The 18,706-nt window shown below is 39.5% G+C and overlaps 1 protein-coding gene across 2 annotated transcripts in view; it reads left to right on the top strand.

The window, feature by feature from the left end:
* LOC125373361 overlaps positions 1 to 1,434 on the top strand; it is a 41,264-nt gene extending 39,830 nt beyond the window's left edge. For both annotated transcript variants that reach the window (XM_048384385.1, XM_048384384.1), the window contains exon 5: positions 720 to 1,434. In XM_048384385.1, the coding sequence (XP_048240342.1) occupies positions 720 to 1,329 (610 nt within the window). In that variant the 3' untranslated portion in view covers positions 1,330 to 1,434. The remainder of the gene's footprint in view (positions 1 to 719) is intronic.
* The last annotated feature ends 17,272 nt before the right edge of the window (positions 1,435 to 18,706 follow it).

Genomic DNA, 18,706 nt, shown 5'->3' with positions numbered 1-18,706 from the left:
ACCATATGTTCCCGTGCTTTTTCAGGTGAACAATTGACTTGCCTTTGCATGTGTTTGTGACGGGTGCAACCGGTGGGGCAAGAGACGCTCATCTTTTCGCGAACACCACGTATCATTACTATTTGATAGTGATTCATAAACACATGCTCTTGATATAGTTGGAATCGACTCTGCTTTATGCAGAGATATTAGATATGCATTGGATATGGAAAGGGTTTTGTCGCTTTACCAATATGCATTATTGTTGCTCTTCGTGCACAATGGTTGATATGCAATCTGTATTGTTACTGTTCGTCCACGATGGGTGCTCTGCGTTCATTGTTATGGCTTTTCCTCCACGATGGTTGCTGTTCCCATAGTGATGTTGCTGTTGGTTGGCACGATGGTTGATGTACATGAATTTTGTTCCTGGTCCTGAGCTGAGGCTGCTGTGCATGCATTATGTTGCTGTCTGTCAGCGATGGTTGCTGTGTATGAATTATGGTTGCTGTTAATGCACGATAAGTCGTCCCCATGGGGATGGACAACCTTATGTATTTGATAAAAAACGTTATGCAGTCATTACAAATGAATGTATGTATTTTGCCAGCATCATTTTCGGTTATTAAGGTTAAAGTCTAAATGTTTATGCAAATATATTGTTTAAAATGGTGACAAAAGTGTATTCCGGTCAGGAAGAAAATGTTCATCATTACGCTATTAAATGTTAAACTTTTCAGGAGACGCAAGACTGATCAAAGTGAGAAGACAATAACTCCGTCCAAGGATGTAAAGACTGATTTCACATATAGCTCGGCCGGTAATAGTCCACAGAGCAACTACCATGAGATAGACGAACTGAAGACAAACAGCAGATCAAATGATTATGATTATGCTACTGAGGACGGTATAGCTATTGCGCCTAATAAGAACAACTATTCCACAATCGAACCAGTCACTAAACCAAACACAAACCAGAATGCTGCACCTTCTGCCACGGAAGACGATTATGATCATATCGGAGACAAACCATCTGCCCAGACCAACGACTATTATACCACAGCCTCGGTTGCCCAATCAGCAGGCACTGGGGAACATCCACGAGAAGATGACTACGGCTATAATCTTCTCCAGAAGGAAACAAACACCAAAACAGTCCAGAATGACTACGACACTACCGCTTCTGCGGCAAAGGCAGTAGCACGGCTCCACGGGAGTAACAAGACTGATGAAAATGACTATGACCATTTCCCTGGATCAAACAGCAAATCTGAAACGCTGAGTTCATCTCATGGAGGAAAAGTTAGACATCGTTCTGATGATTATGCCTTTGCAGGACCAATGTCGTGATCAAATTAGCATAACAGTTATATTTGAGACATATCAGCTATTGACTTCATGTATTATTAATTGAAAAACCAACCTTGCACCCAATTCAAAAGCATTTTGAATCATTTGGTTATATATATATATATGGCCTGATGAGACTCGTACGTGGTACGAGTTGAAAGCGCTAGCCTATTAAAACTGTGTTCAATCTTTCTCAACTTATTTAATTTATTACTATATTGTGCCTGAGAGTTAGAACTTTACTGTGCTTATATATATATATATACAATCATTCATTCATGTCCACACCACGTGGACATTTGTTAAAAGTTAAAAGTCATAAATCCGCAAATTTAGCAATCGCATGATATTTGATTTTAACTCCATACTGATAACTTCCCTCTACGTTATAAATATCCGTAATACCAAATTAAAGTCGGCAAACATTTTAATAACAATATAGTTCCATGATTTACTCCAACGGTTGGACCAAGGCCATGCTGTCTCTACTTAACCTCATGACGGGATATACCCATATATCCTCCAACGACGGCACCATGACTTATGTATATATTTGCAAACAAACTTGAAAGCGCTACAGGCACGATGTTGGATGGTGAACATTTCCTGATAATTGGTGGCACCCCCTATTTTTATAAATTACACCAAATGGGTATCAGAGGAAATACATGGAAGTTATTACACCATAGCTATACAAATAGCCATGCTTTTGTTACTTATCAGGGTGAACAGTCAGATATATACCATGTAAGACAAGGTGTCGGACAAGGAAGAGTTCTCTCTGCTTGGTTCTTCTTAGTCTTCATTAATGACCTTATAACAGCCCTTAGACAAGCAAATAGTGGTATTTGTGTATTTTGTCTAGATATTCAAACTGTTTTGCTTGCAGACGACACAACTCTTGTGAGCACATCGCCACGAGGGCTTCAAAACGCACTTGATACAGTACATTCATATGCCTCAAAGTGGCGACTAACGTATAACCCTTCAAAAAGTAATGTTGTTGTCTTCTCTGAGACAAAACAAAAGGGGTTAGATATTAATTGCAAACTTGGTGATATAAATATAACAACATCTGACTCTGTCATGTATGGTGGCATACTACTAACGCATAACCTGTCATGTAAATCAAGTATTGAAAAATGTTGCCAAAAAGCAAGACAACGTATTAATTCGTTAAAATCTGTGGGACTCAACAGTTCTGAGCTACATCCAGCTACCAGTGTAAAAATCTGGTTAAGAATGATATTAAAAACAAGTTTTTACGGCTGCGAACTGCTCTTTGATATTAAAGGTCAAAACATTAATGTCATTGAAAATACTCAACGCTATTTCGCGCGAACTGTACAAGGACTTGATAAAAGATCTCCATCAGAATCCACTATTGCTAATCTTAGGCTTTGGACAATGATCGGCTATATCGATAACTGTAAACTTCAGCTGCTTGGCCGCTTATGTAACTTAACCTGTAACAGTCTTGTTAAACATCTTTTTTGCGCATACATTGCAAAACCAACTAATCCTAAATCTGTATGTGGAGATTTATTATCAGTTCTTAACAAGTATAACCTACGAAACAACCTTTGTACATATATAAGCTGTGGTGTATTTCCTACAAAGAGAAACTGGAAGCAACTGGTAAATAAAACCATTCATGAATATGAAGAAAATATGTGGCGCAGAAAAGTTTCTGTCAATACAGGTCTTTCACGCTTCATGCTAATACACACAAAGCTTACACTCCATATATTATGGCAACTAGCATATCAGTACCCAGAACAGAGGTCAAGTTTAACATTTTGTGTTAGAGTTTCATCACGTAACAAAACTTCCAGGGACTGTTTATTGTGTAACAAGCATGCCTTTGATTATGATAATCACATCATATTACATTGTGAAGCTCTACTGCAGGTAAGAAATGAACTGTTTTCAACCTTTATTGATCTGCTTGATGTTGAAACCTATGTCAAGTTGGAATTACAAGATGAAGAAGATGTGTTGTCATTTATCTTTGGTGCTGATACTCACTTCTCACAATGTATTGATAAAGTTACATGGGAATCTGTTATACTGATATTTTCTGCTTATGTACTTACACTAAAGCCTTACCTTGATTATGTCATCTGATCTAACCTTTTGTAATGTGTGAATGGCATGACACTGGTGCTACTGTCTTTTATTGTATATATGTACAGGTAATATGAGTCTGTGTGAATACGTTTGATTAATTATGTATAATCTTCGGATTAACTTCTGGAGGAAATAAAGAATATCTCTCTCTCTCTCTCTCTCTCATACTGATAACTTCCCTCTACGTTATAAATATCCGTAATACCAAATTAAAGTCGGCAAACATTTTAATAACAATACGGTTCCATGATTTACTCCAACGGTTGGACCAAGGCCATGCTGTCTCTACTTAACCTCATGACGGGATATACCCATATATCCTCCAACGACGGCACCATGACTTATGTATATATTTGCAAACAAACTTGAAAGCGCTACAGGCACGATGTTGGATGGTGAACATTTCCTGATAATTGGTGGCACCCCCTATTTCTGAACAGAACTTTAGAACAAGACTGTCACAGAGACTGGTAAAACCATTGCAATGCATATCTCCACATAAACAATACTCATGCAGCAGGATACCCACTTATTTTGAGAAGGATAGGTTTTTGTGTAATCTTCGCGAAGCTTGTCCGTACTAATATCGTCTTTTTCTGGTAGGGGACTGTTTCTGTGCGATTCTGCGTGCATATTGGACAATTTAAACGTGTTAAGTGACGATCCTTTCGTTAAATATTGACAAAGGGTAAACGTCTTTAGGTTCTCGGATTATTATCACTATAATGGGTCCACTTTGTCAGCATTACCTAATTTTGTTCCAAATTAGTTTAAACCCTGTATGTGTATGCATACAGCAAATATATACAACTGAAATACTCCCTCTAAAGTTTTGTGTAAGTTTACATTGAAACAGTTATACATATACAGTGTATAAAATATCTGAACAAAACGAGAGAGATAGAGAGTTGCTGCTTGTACTAGTCTATAGTGTTTCCTTTGGACACAGTTGGTTATGAATATACTCTTACCTTAATAAAAATATACCAGGCAGCTGAGCGACCATATGCCGCAGTGTAACATGAATACCCCACTCAGACACAGTATCCTGACTCCGAGAAGACCAGTTATTTTGTTTTAGCCCCTTATTACCGAGCGCCAGGCAGGGTAACAACAAGTAATATATTTTAAAGCACTTCTGGACGACGGGGCTGGGGATCGAACCTACAACATTCCGCTCTCAGTGCAGGCGCTCTATCAACAATACCATGGATGCAGTCTGTATATATACTCTTCAAAAAAGGAAATGCAAAGCCAGATTTGTGTGAGGTGGGAAAACACATGTATGCGAGGAACCGTACAAGGTATTGAGCCAAAATGTTGTGGAGAGAACAATTTGTGATTGTAGTCATCTCAGTTATCGGTACACAGGATAATCCCAAGAGAGAGAAAGCTCTGTTGTATCTTCACTTTTTACTGATTAGTTGTGTGATTTGCTCTCAGATACACGTTCACAAGTATGCAAGCAATACGGTCACAAATACCAAGTTGAACGTACTCAACACACGCGTCAAACCGCGGCTTGTCAGCACGACTACAAAGTTTCGTACTTATTAATCATCACCCTTATATGCTTGCTGCTTGCTGGCTTTATATCTATTACGTCGATATTGTGTGAGAAGTACATTCATTACAATCATGTCTTTACATTTCTTTTCTATGTACCACGGAGAAACACATTTCTGGTCGGATGGTCATAAGTGTATGTATGCCTGCATACAGGTGATTTCATGTCGCCTTACTTCCTTGTAGGCGACCTCAGCATTGTGGATTAAATGTCAACGCAATCACTAGCTATAGGTGTTAATACAGGTAAAGATGATGATTGTGTTTATCTGAAAATCATGTTTGGCTGTGGTAGTAGACGACAAAGGGATATTAAATATACATTGCCTTCACTAACAAAGTTTTAAAAAGGCTGATAAAGCCGATGTATAGCCGAATTATAGGGCACGAGCATAGTAGTCGAATGCGCCACTCTTCTCCCTGCATGGGTGAGTCACTCAACCGGGAGATCGAGAATTCGCTCATCGTAGTTTGGAATCCCGGATTCTCCCGATTATGATCGTTGCTCTCACATTATTATACATACGTGCTGGTTTGGTTTCTCAGAGGACATGCTTCTTTCATGCTCTACATTCTCCAAGTCGCATTTAGCAAAATTATGACTTGAGCTTGAAAATGCTATGTATAATGTAATTTACATACACAAAGTCCTATGTAGAGTAGAGTCCTCTCCCTTTTGTACAGTTTCCTGTGTACTTTAAATTAAAACCCTCAACATGTTCAATATAATTTAACAAAAGAAGTTGTGTACATGAATGTATAGTGATAGTGAAAACATTAAAGTGTCCGGAGGCTGGAAACAAAATATCACTGTCAGTGAGAGAGTAAATATTGCTTAAAGCCACATCAGTAGTATTGCAGCTTTTCGCGGCTGCACTGTCAGTTACAGAAATAATGACAGGCCAGTGATTTTCTCCATGAGGCAATATTATACACGGCTAGCATATTCAATAAAACAAAATTCTCAAAGACCAATTTGTAGCATTCGGCTAAAATGAGATTGTCCGATGTTTTTACACGACACCATATTCGCTTCTTTAGGCCATACAAAATTAATTAATAGATCTTCATCCTCTCCCACCTGACTACAAAACATCCCGCCTTACTTTATTCTGTTTCCTCAAAGTTCCTAGAAATAGAAATGTCGCTAATATATGTGTTCCTACTCCGTACTCGTAGCCCTAATGAACACGCATGATGTATGTGAATCGCACCCCTTAACAGCAATTGTACACATATGCCTTAAATAGTTCGATAAGCAAACAATAAAATGTTAAAAATAAAATGCGTCCCGTCTTCCGCGTTTTTTAAAATTCAATCATACTCTAACTATTAAAATATTGCGGCCTTGACATCCACATGATAGGCATGCTTAAACTGGAAAAGTACCCCCAATATCCAGCCTGAGGGACCGGCATGGCTCTGAATAAGTGAGTGAGTTTGGCTTAACACTGCTTTGAACAGTATATATATTGCAGTTATACCCCGGCTTGTCAGCTAGAAATGGGACGATACCCACCATCATAGGTTTTATGCACGTCCAGACGACTGAGCCACTAGATGACAGTGTAGGTGATTGGCAGAAAAACGCGAGAATGCGAGATCGCAACATTGGCATGGTCAAGTGTCGCAATCTCGCGTTCTCGCGTTTTGAAAATAGTTGCACATAACTGTATAGGCAATTGACACAAACGCACGAGAATGCGAGATCGCGACATTGGTCAAGTGTCGCGATCTCGCATTCTCGCATTCTCGCGTTTTTTACAAAGGTTACATATGATGGTTTGAGTCGAAACATGCAGCGCTTGCCAATCAGAATTGTTCATATATATTCGTTGGAATTGTGGTATTTTAATAATTTATAAAACGTTTTCCCGCAAATAATCAGTTTAATACTCATTTTGATAAATATGAGTTGAAAATGAAATGATCACCACTTGGAACATTATATTAGGTACCTCTCTCAATATTAAAGGGGGCACGGGTAGCCCAGTCGCCTTAGGCGACGCGATTCGCTGTGCAGAGTTGTGTCCCTTGGACACGCCAGAAACCTATGATTGTGGGTTCGAATCTCGGTTCGCCCCGATTATGTTTCTAGGTTCGTCAGCACCATACCCGTGCTCGTTGGTTTCGTGCGCACGGACAGCGTCTAAAACGCGAGGAAATGAAATGTCGCATTCTAGCGTTCTCGCGATTTCGAGTTTTTGTGGCCTAATTTGACAAGTCGAGATTGCAAGACTTTTGACAAAACGTGCTATGTACCAAAAACACGATAATGCGAGATCGCGAGAACGCGAGGTTTTGGCCAAATCTCGCGTTCTAGCGATCTCGCATTCTCGTGTTTTGGGCATATTTAGCTCGTTTCCATAGGTCGAGATCCTTACAGTATTCCATAATTGTCGCCATCAGGATTTTCATCACATGTTGGAAGTCTACCGTTTGTTGGTTACAAGACATGTTTACATATTGGTATAAAAATGCTATAACAGTTGAAGGTATCCAAACTCCTATTTCTTGTACATCTGTATTTTATACATACTTCTATTCATTATACATTTTCCTGGTAGTGACGTTGGAACTTGCTTCCCTGACTGTGTATGGATGTAGACACGTGAATCGACTTTTCATGACGACATATGTCATTATGCAATTCAAATCAGTGGAGGTAACAGCGAACCTTCCGACACTACCACATAAGAAAAATAGCGAAATGTCGCCTCTCCTTTGATTGTGTACAAATCCGTAGTCAGTGCTAATTGTTACCCGGTTAACTGAGCATGCAGCCACATGGGTTATGACCGATTATCTTGAACATAACATTCTGGTACGTCATACAAATGCTTTCGGTCACTCCCGGTCGTCTCTAACACGCTTATCAGTTAATCAATAAGCGGATTGATGCGTGTGATGCTGCATCCTTCTAACATGAACGTGTCAGATACAGTAATGTTGCACTAACACTGACACACATACCGTAGTTACAGTGAGTGAGTTTGGTTTTAAGCCGCTTTTAGCAATATTCCAGCAATATCCCGAGACATGGGCTTCTCACATTGTACCCATGTGGTGAATCGAACGTGGGCCTTCGATGTTACGAGCGAACGCTTTAACCACTAGGTTACACCCCCGCCCCTACAATATATATATAAGGTGAGTGAGTAAGGGAGTTGGGTTTAACGCCGCTTTTAACAGTATTCCAGTGATATCGCGGCGTGCAGCTTAATTTGGGAGGAAAGCCTGAAGTGATGCAGGTCTCGGGCGTTTACCACTTCCATGAAACCCACGAGCATGGGTATGGTGCTGACAAACCTAGAAACATAATCGGGGCGAACCGGGATCCGAACCCACAAGCATAGGTTTTCTAGGACGCAACTCTGCATAGCGAATCGCGGCGCCTCCAGTGTGATCATGAACAGAAAGGACATTGAAAATCGATACTATTGATGATTTATAAGTGTCGGGCACATATCATGACGGTGCTTACATTAGCGTAGGTCATATGTTCACGTTCCGTGATATATGGTGTCATCCCTGTTTAAGTTGATCCCTATTTTATAACTTAGCTTATTGTATGTTGGATTGCGTTTTGACTCCAATCCCTCGAATCTTTTACTGAGATATGATACCTTCGTCAATATCTGAGGACACCTTCTAGAAATAATAATGGTACATGGTTTTGACTCTTTTGTTCTTGTATATATGTACTCATGTATATAGTCAAAACCCTGTGCACGTTTTCTATGGCCGGTACACAAGCAGGTTAAGTCAAAGGTAGAGTGTAACGAGATACTCAACACTGAATGTTTTGAATGCTATTTGTGTCTCATCCAGGACAAATCGTGCCTACCCGCCAACAATTGTATGCTAAAGTGATGTGATGTATTTTTAAAGGATGAATGTTTGTGTACAGAATAATACGACGTGAGCAACGTATGAAGTAAACAGAGCGTTGTTGTTACACTGTATTGTCCACCCTCTCCAGTGTGGGTCTTCCCGTCTCATGTGTAATCGACGGGGAGACAGTGTTTAACAAGGATGAATATTACAGATAACATAGCACGGCCCAACATGCTACTTCCTTGTATACCACCTAAGACTAAAATGCTTGCATTACAAACATGAATCATTGGGGGCGGTGGGGTAGCCTAGTAATTAAAACGTCGGCTCGTCACGCCGAAGACCCGGTTTCATACCCCACATGGGTACAATGTGTGAAGCCCATTTTCCGGTGTTCCCCTTCGCGATATTGCTGGAATATTGCTAAAAGCGGCGTTAACTCACTCACTCATAAATTATTTATTGTTTTATTGTCATTTTGGGTTGCATTCTTCGGGAAGTTTACGTAGGTAAGACATTAGTGAGAATGAAAGTCGGTATGATGCAAGTATATAATGTATAGTATATGGCCCTTCGATATATGTAATGCATTTGGAATCTAACAGACATCACACTGCATAATAAATCTCCTGTGGAGCTTTGTTGATATATTCTAAGCACCACTTGAGTGACTTCTTGATATGTTGCCTAAGTCATGATACGTAATATTAAAGTAGACAGTGTCCATGAATCAATCAGCGCTTGTGGTAATAGAAATTGGAAGGTATACAAACATAACGAACATGCGTGTTTTGTTGGGTTAAGTCGATTGTCGGTTTTAATGGTATTATATATATTCACAATGAGGATTTAATGGATTGACACAAGGTGGTATGATCAACTGACAATGTTCTGTTTGAGTATTACCACTCATATTACATGTATTCGCTTGAGTATTACCTTACACGTCCTCTTGCAGTCTCTACTTGTGAACATGTGATCGATGTTACTAATACATGTATCTCCTGGACTGATTATATTTGACCTAGTCAGGGTTTATCTGGCTCATTCTATGTAGGGTAGGACATGCTGGTGCGTTTTGAGAACACAGTTTGTCACCGTTGTTGCAATTGGTTCATACTTTTTTTAGCGTCTTTTCCATTTTAAAACTAACTCTGCCGTTTGACGTTTTGAATCTGCTTCCCCTAAGGCCCTGAATTTGTGAAAGTGAACATATATTTATGAATGTTTTGTTTGTTTAACAATAACAGATCCAGAAACCTTCATTCTTACGACATGTGTGTTGAATGCACCGCATGACGAATGCCATGATCAACCCTATGGACTCTTTAATCATATAAAACAATATCGTACTTGCATTGTCGATATTTATTTATAACGTTATAATGAATTTGAGCTTTCCATGTGCTTTATTTTATCATTATCGTTTGCATATGCCATGTCAAAAGTACTGTTGAAAGTAAAACAGGTTTGGGGTTGAGAAAAATGTACTTTAATGTAAAAGATTGATAAACCCAGGTTCCAGTTATCTCTGCATTTGTGTATGTAGCATATGATACTCTGTGTTACCATCTATTATGTGGTGCCTATTTGAGATTAAAAAAACTCCTAAATATGTATGTTAATATGGGAAATAATCAAGCTGGGCTTATTCGATTTGTATTTGGTGAGTCGGTTTTGTTCGTACTGTAAACCTCTGGTTTGCCTTGGTCAGTTTCGATTTAAAGTTTGACGTTCATTGGCTTTAATATTGCTGGTTGCGACGAGAACATTACTCATATATTATAGTAAGAACGATCAACTTGTTCATTTACATTTAAACAAATTTGATCCTACGTAATTTTTTTTGTACCTGTTTGTTGTGACAAGTCTTTTGTTTGGACACAACACGAACCAGCAGAGCATGCTATGGAACCCATGCCTCAACACTTCCCTGTACTCAACATGACATCAACTGTAACAACACCCAGAAGATCGCCATCTGTGATGCCTACTACACTAACAATACAGACTGTGGAACAGGTATCTCTAGTTGCAGCGTGAACCCGGACAATGTGACAGAACGTGGATATCACAGGTTCAACATCGACGAGATGGACATCATCTACAACAAATGCTCCACACAGATTCGGCGTGTGTATCCTGCTCCCCGGCGTGGTGCAGTTCTTACATTCTCTGTTGTGAAGTATCAGTGTATTGAAAGTAAGTGTGTTTTGGTAGAACATGAATGTTTGATTGCATGTGTTAACGTTTTGATTTGGACTTTTTCAGAGCTTTAGATTTGTATATCTCCCGTGCCGATCTGGGTTCGAAATGATCAGCAACCCATGTTTGTCGTAAGGGGCGACTAACGGGATCGGGTTGTCAGGCGCGATGACTTGGTTGATACATGTCATCGCATCTCAATTGCGTAGAACGATGCTCATGCTGTCAATCACTGGATTGTCTGGTCTAAATTCGATTATTTGCAGACCGCCTTCATGTGCCTTGAGTATTGCTGAGTGCGGCGTTAGACAACAAATAACAACAAACAGTGCAAAATGTATCAGTGTCTGATTGTTCAACAAATCCGAAATGTGTCAAAGTAAGTAGAGTCAACATATATGTCAATAACTACCCTCTAAAATGTATGACGTATATCATCCGTCTACAATAACAACAAAATATAGCACACCCTGTTTAATGACTTCTCAGCACTAACCTGTCTATATTTGTTTTTAACAGGCCAAGCAACCAATATATTTTATGTTGTGTGGTAAGCATTCTGCAGTGTTCAAGGTCGTGGTGGCATGCAAAATAGCAATGCGCCCCCCCCCCCCCCCCCCCCCCCCCCCCACCTGTAACATTCACAAAACTATTGATATTAAGACATTAAGTTGAACGTTCATGACTATCTATAACAATCATTCGCGTTAAGCTAATAAATGATGTTCCTGATGAGATTTACATTGAAGGTATAACTAGGATAGAACCTACAAACTTGCTTGAATTATTCCCACACATCGCATTGAGACCGCCTCCGTGGTGTAGTTGATAGAGCGTCTGCTCGGGAGCGGAATGTCGGGGGTTCGATCCCCAGCTACGTCATACCAATGGACGTTAAAAGATGGTATTTGTTGTTACCCTGTTAATGAACCTGTGGCGGTTACGTATACATGTGTTAGTCATCATTGATCAACTGGTCGATCATTGAAAGGTGAATTAAGATGCACCAAACAGACACAAAGGTAAACTCATAGATTGCTGGAGACGGTCAATGTCAGCCTTGGCACGGATCGAGTCGATACTACGATGGTTTAGATGTGCATTTCTTCGTTTGTTTATTAGGATGGGCCGTAGCGAAGATATTCGTGAACAATCATGCAGTCACGCTCTCTGACATTTCTCAATGTTTCCTGAAACGCTGAGACCAGGAATAAAGGTTCTAAATGATCAGAAAGAACGCTTATGCATGTTTTCGTGCTAGGGAATTCCCGGGGGTTTCCCCTGGAATGAGGAAGTAGTCCGTCAGTTTTTACGTCATTTCAAGAACACGGTCTCGTGAAAAACGTATGAACCTCAATTTCGCGGTCATGTGACCGACCTCTCGTCAAATGGAAAAGCCGTATATCGTGTAAACTTCAAATTAAAAGAGAGAGAGAGAGACAGAGAGACACAGAGAGAGAGAGAGAGAGATGAGAGAATAACTTGATCATAGTACCCTGTTTATCCAGCCAACTGCTTTCTAACCTAGGGATAGCTAGAGGAATCCTCTGTGTTCTGTCTTCTGTTTTTAAAGTTGTAATCATGTGATTTGCTGTCACCCACACGTACACAAGTGTACACCAAAGACACGTACTCAAACAATACGTACACCTGCCGAACTTACGTGAGCACAAACACACCTGTACAAATACCAAGTTGAACATACTCAACACGCTCGTCAAACTTTTCTACTTAGGAATTGACCTTCATTTTGTGTGAGTTCATTGGAGTATGCTCCGACGTTCATACAGTTTGGGCCTCACTCTATGAAGGTTCATACTCCAATGAACTCACACAAAGTGAAAGTCAATTCTTATAATTATATTATCACAATTTCGTACCTCAAGGGATGTAGGCCAAGATCTAAACACAATTTTATTTAGTACGTGTGACTTCATGTTTACACTGACAGCAATACAACAACCAGCTATATCGCGGAGGAAAATAGTTCCTCAAAAAGAGAGCTGACATGGGCGAATGGATGCACAACTTGCTCTTCAGAAACATCTTACGCACCACATGTGTTCAAATCATATCCTCATTAGATGAGAAAGGTCTGTAAAGAACTACCTCAGTAAGTCAGTCACAATGACAGCGCGTCGTAATACATTTACATCAAGTTCAAGACGTTCAATTGGCCGACACGATAAACGTGACGGGAGAGATTTCCGAAGTTGTTAATGAACCTGTGGCGGTTACGTAAACATGTGTTAGTCATCATTGATCAACTGGCCGATCATTGAAAGGTGAATTAAGATGCACCAAACAGACACAAATGTAAACTCATAGATTGCTGGAGACGGTCAATGTCAGCCTTGGCACGGATCGAGTCGATACTACGATGCTTAGATGTGCATTTCTTCGTTTGTTTATTAGGATGGGCCGTAGCGAAGATATTCGTGAACAATCATGCAGTCACGCTCTCTGACTTTTCTCAATGTTTCCTGAAACGCTGAGACCAGGAATAAAGGTTCTAAATGATCAGAAAGAACGCTTATGCATGTTTTCGTGCTAGGGAATTCCCGGGGGTTTCCCCTGGAACGTGGAAGTAGTCCGTCAGTGTTTACGTCATTTCAAGAACACGGTCTCGTGAAAAACGTATGAACGTCAATTTCGCGGTCATGTGACCGACCTCTCGTCCAATGGAAAAGCCGTATATCGTGTAAACTTCAAATTAAAAGAGAGAGAGAGAGAGAGACAGAGAGACAGAAAGAGAGAGATAGAGAATAACTTGATCATAGTACCCTGTTTATCGATACCAATACGTACATCTGACGAACGTACGTGAGCACAAACACACCTGTACAAATACCAAGTTGAACATACTCAACACACTCGTCAAACTTTTCTACCTGAACTTGTACGGCTTGTCAGCACGACTGCAAAGGTTCGTACTTTTTCAAGACCCTTATACGCATCCATCTTGCTGGCCTTATATCTATTACGTCGATACTGTGTGAGACGTTCTTTTATTACAGTCACGTCTTTACTTTTCCGTTCTATGTACCAGTGAAAACATTTTCTGGTTGGATGTGCATGTGAAGTGATACTGGAGTATTCATGTCTCCTCACTTCCTTGTAGGCGACCTCAACATGGCGGATTAAATGTCAACGCAACGACTAGGTGTATGAGCTGTTGGAACTACATGTATATTAGTCGACACTATGATGCGTAACCCGCCAATCGGTTAATACAGGTGAAGGTGATTGTGTTTATCTGAAAATCATGAATGGCTGTGGTAGTAGACGACAAAGGGATATCAAATATTTATTACCCATATGGGTTCAAATATGCAGTGTAATATTTTTGATATTTGCTCAGTGTGCAATTAGTGATTCTCGAAGCTGGTTAGTCAGTTGAACAAAGATCAATTTTTATTGGGCAACGGGACTATTTTTTTCTCATCCCATTCATTTACAAATCCACGCCATTCATTCGGATGTTTTACGTGCTACATTCTCACTGATTCGAGATTTTTAAGACAAGAAATATAGTTTCATATCAACAACATGATTTCACATTTTCTTTTCATTTATTTCACAGAAAAAAAAACAACTACGGTTGCGTTTGTAAACAAACATGGCTGGCCATTTGACACCTGTCAAAGTAAATGACCTTGTTAAAGCGGACGGAGATCTGACTGACTTGAATATTCGTATAATTCAACTTCTGAAAACATTTAATGACTTTGTTGTCAAAACTACATATGGCCAGATTGAAGTTCCAAGATTCAGATTGCGATGTTACCAGAAACTGTTTCTAGTGCCCCAAGATCACCACCAAGTCCGGGTTTACGTCTTTGTTAGAGGACTTGCTGTTTGATGAATTTTTCGACCCCCCGAATCCAAAAACCGGACTTAATACAGACAGGTGTGCCTTTGAGAACGATGATGACATCGATATCTGCCAATGAAAATGAAAACACAATGAAAAAAACTAAACTTGACAAGTTAACAAAAACTTAGTTTACAAACTTATAGAGGTAAGAAAAACACGAAAAGTAACTCACACTTTCAACGATGGCTCATCACTTTGCAATAACTTTAAGACTCTCCGAAAGACAAATATAAAAATACATTATTTCGTAGAATTTTTTAACATTGTGTGAAGAATTAAGAACGCTGTGACACTTTTTTATACAATGTATACGTTTGTGTAACCGCAACGTCGGCACAGTACGGCACTGATCATGAGCGCCTTGCAGGCACCAAGAGGGTAAATGACACGGGAAAGGTGGAACTGAACATTATTCTTTGCAAATTTATCATTTCGGCATGCAAATCAGACGGTTCAGAATGCGAAATGTCTACTTTGAAGGAGATGAAGGGTAGCATAGCTTGTTACCTTAGCGACATGATACCAACATTTGCTCGCGAAGTCGATGCACTTTGCAGAACTCGGAGAGGTTTAGAAATCAAAACAAAAATTATTAAAAATACAAGGAAAAAAAACTTACCCCAGCGAGCTGATCCTGTGTCCGATATTGAACTAAATGAACTCCGTGAATGCGCACAGCTTGTCACCAAGTCTCCAGATACCGTGTTCGTCTGTCAACAGCTATTCAACCATTAGCCTGTGAAACTATAGGCTTTGTCCACTCCACAAGCGTGTTTGACCAGTCGTCCTAAAATCCCACGTGCACATGATTCCAATCAGTCACACTTGTCTCAAATCACACACGATGTTCATAAAACTTGTTGTCCGGATTAAACTGTAACGCCGGTTCTCTTGTTATTCCTGGTTTCAGTTGTCTCATATCTGGGTCAAGTCGGGTCTTTCATTCCGACACTGACAGCAATCGTACTTTTCAAAGTTTACTACTTTTCGTAACTTTTCTCTAACAAACAAAGACTTCTGTACATTCCGTCTATGTTGTTGTTGTTATAGGTGTTGGCATTGTTTTTAAATGACACATAAAACAATTGACATGTTTTCCGTGTTTTCTCTTCTCAACGTGAAATGCACTATTACAGCCCTTAATGTAAAAATTACTCTTAATGTAAAGAAAATTACCAGGTACCAGGTGAGCTGTAAATGCTATCTTTCGATATATTTTATGAATAAATCGTATTGGATTGTGAATAGATTTCGCATGACGGATGACGCACGTCGTACAAAGGCGGATAGCAATACGTCACATAAGCCTTTCGGACATCTTGCATGTATGGATAAAAATTAAGCTAACTAGAACTGTCCAATGGGGAATTAATGAAGGCATGCCGTACAGTGTCCGTAGCTACACATTCGTACACATCTGGAAGAAATCGATGTATTAGTTTACAAGTTGTCCAGACAAATTGAAATGACGAAGTAATAAAAGGCAATAACTCCGCCCAAATGAAACAAAAAACAATTGCAATGTGCCCAACGACATGTTGAAGTGGCCACGTGCACAAAGTTTAATTGAAATCAGTCAGTTAGTTTGGAAGGAATTGTTCGGAAAGGTTTTTTTCTGCGGACAGACCGACAGACGGGCTGACAACGCTGATTCCATGATACCCTAGCTTCGTTGCGGGGGTACAATGAACTAAATATCAAATGAATTGATATTCACGAGGGTTTTCAAAAGGAATTGATAAATAGATATTTACTCATTTAGATGTTTGAGACCTGTACATTACAAAATGGCGACTGTGTGGCCATCTTGGATTTCTGAATGAGGTTATATTATTCGATGTTGTGCTGATCATCCACACCTAGTTTCATAAAGATCACTTATTTGAAAAAAAAAAGTTAGGTAAAATAGTCTTAAAAAGGGTTATCTATCTACATTTCGACCAATCAGAGGATTCCATTCCGTTGGTATTGTAATAAAACGTGCTTTGTGTGCAAAAATATATCTAAATATCCCTTTTAACGTAAATAAAGTCATATTGTATAGTGTCCCTAGATACACCTTTGCACAAAGATTGAACAAATCGTCAGTTATGACCCATAAAGAAAACCTGTAAATAACGACCAGATTGTCGTTGTTGAGAGGTTGTTGGAATATTAAAGGTATAGTGCACTTACTCAAGTTCCATGGCTCTACGTTTTGTTGTTCCTGTGAAAACGCGCACAGATGAAGGAAGAATATAATTATGCTATTACGAATAATGAGTCTTTATTCAGTACTTGTAGGCCACGGGCCCTTTTGTACAAACGAAATACAATTTAGGTGCAAACAGTATAAAATACAACGTATTTCTTTGCATATTTTAAAAAAAAGCAGTTCTAACATAATTGCTTATTATCAAAGTTGGAGTATTTGTGTTCTTACAGTATTGGCGTAAAACAAGTACTTTAACAAAAAGTGATATTCATTTTCGATATTGTTTAGGTTACAAGCTTTACATTTTCTAAATTCACAAGGATTATGAAATTCTAAATTGTGAGAACTGAGCCGAAAACGAGTCAGTGTGGTCCTGAAATTATTTACAGCTATACTGCAAATAGTTCTCACATGAAATGGACGTTTTAAACTGTGCATAATAAGCCGTTTGGGGGCTTACGCATAGAACGCTATGCCAAACCTGAACAATAAGTTTTAACCGCTGACGTAACATATTTAAAAATGCGGTTTTATTACCACATGTTTGAAAGTACTGGACATCACCAACGCCTCCGTGGTCTCCGTAGAGCGTCCGCCCGGAGAGCGGAAGGTCCGGGGTTCGATCCCCAGCCGCCTCATACCAAAGACGTTAAAAGATGGTACTTGTTGTTACCCTGTCTGGCGCTCAGCATTAAGGGGCTAAAACAAGGACCGGTTGGCTCTGAGTCAGTATACTGTGTCTGAGTGGGGTATTCATGTTAAACTGCGGTATGGTATCTCAGTGGGCTAGCACTATAAATCGGCATCGGTCCGGACTAGTACACGTACCCACACACACACACACACGTGCATGCACGTCGCTATATAAGTGCAATAATCTTGGGCGCGACGTTAAACCCCATTTCACTTCACCTCACTGGACATCACCAAATCCTTATCTGAAAATAACAGTTTTAAGTTTAGTTACCCAATTAACGTGGCCTTGTTCATGGTACAACCGCAACATATTGTAACATTTTTGGGGGTAATCGAGATTTCTGCATATAAAGAGAACAGCCAATGTTTGACACATTTGAAAACAGCGAACTACTGAATAGAACTTAACATCTGCCAGACTCGGTTCTATGTCACTAACCCCAAATTTCAGAACCCATATAAAAGTATTGGGGTTATCAGTGTATCTAAACATCTGAAGTAAAAGTGAGCCGAGTGTGGTTTCAAGGAATGTATACTAATTAACAGGACCATGAACACCTTTCTTGCCTGAATTGCAATATCATTTAAGCATTCGACCTCAGTAATCTATTGCTAAAATACAAGCCAAGATAACTGTATCCAGTAACTACTTCATACGCATTTCCATCATAATACCATTTTGTCATAACGTGAAAAAACCTCCCCTCTTTTTGTTTTCGATAGATTGACTGGCATTTCCCATTTACAACAGTCATCATGCAAGACATTCAACTTCATTTGTACGTTGTTGACAGTATTGCCAAACACTTTTCCGCAAATAGAAGTAGAAAAATATAAATTTAACTTAACACCAAAACGACAATTTTGTTCCA

The sequence above is a fragment of the Haliotis rufescens genome, unplaced genomic scaffold (genome assembly GCF_023055435.1).
Source record: "Haliotis rufescens isolate VD_foot unplaced genomic scaffold, xgHalRufe1.0.p SCAF_5, whole genome shotgun sequence".
NCBI lineage: Eukaryota > Metazoa > Mollusca > Gastropoda > Lepetellida > Haliotidae > Haliotis > Haliotis rufescens.
Note: the sequence above shows the minus strand (reverse complement) of the source record. Positions and strands in the feature narration are given on the sequence as shown.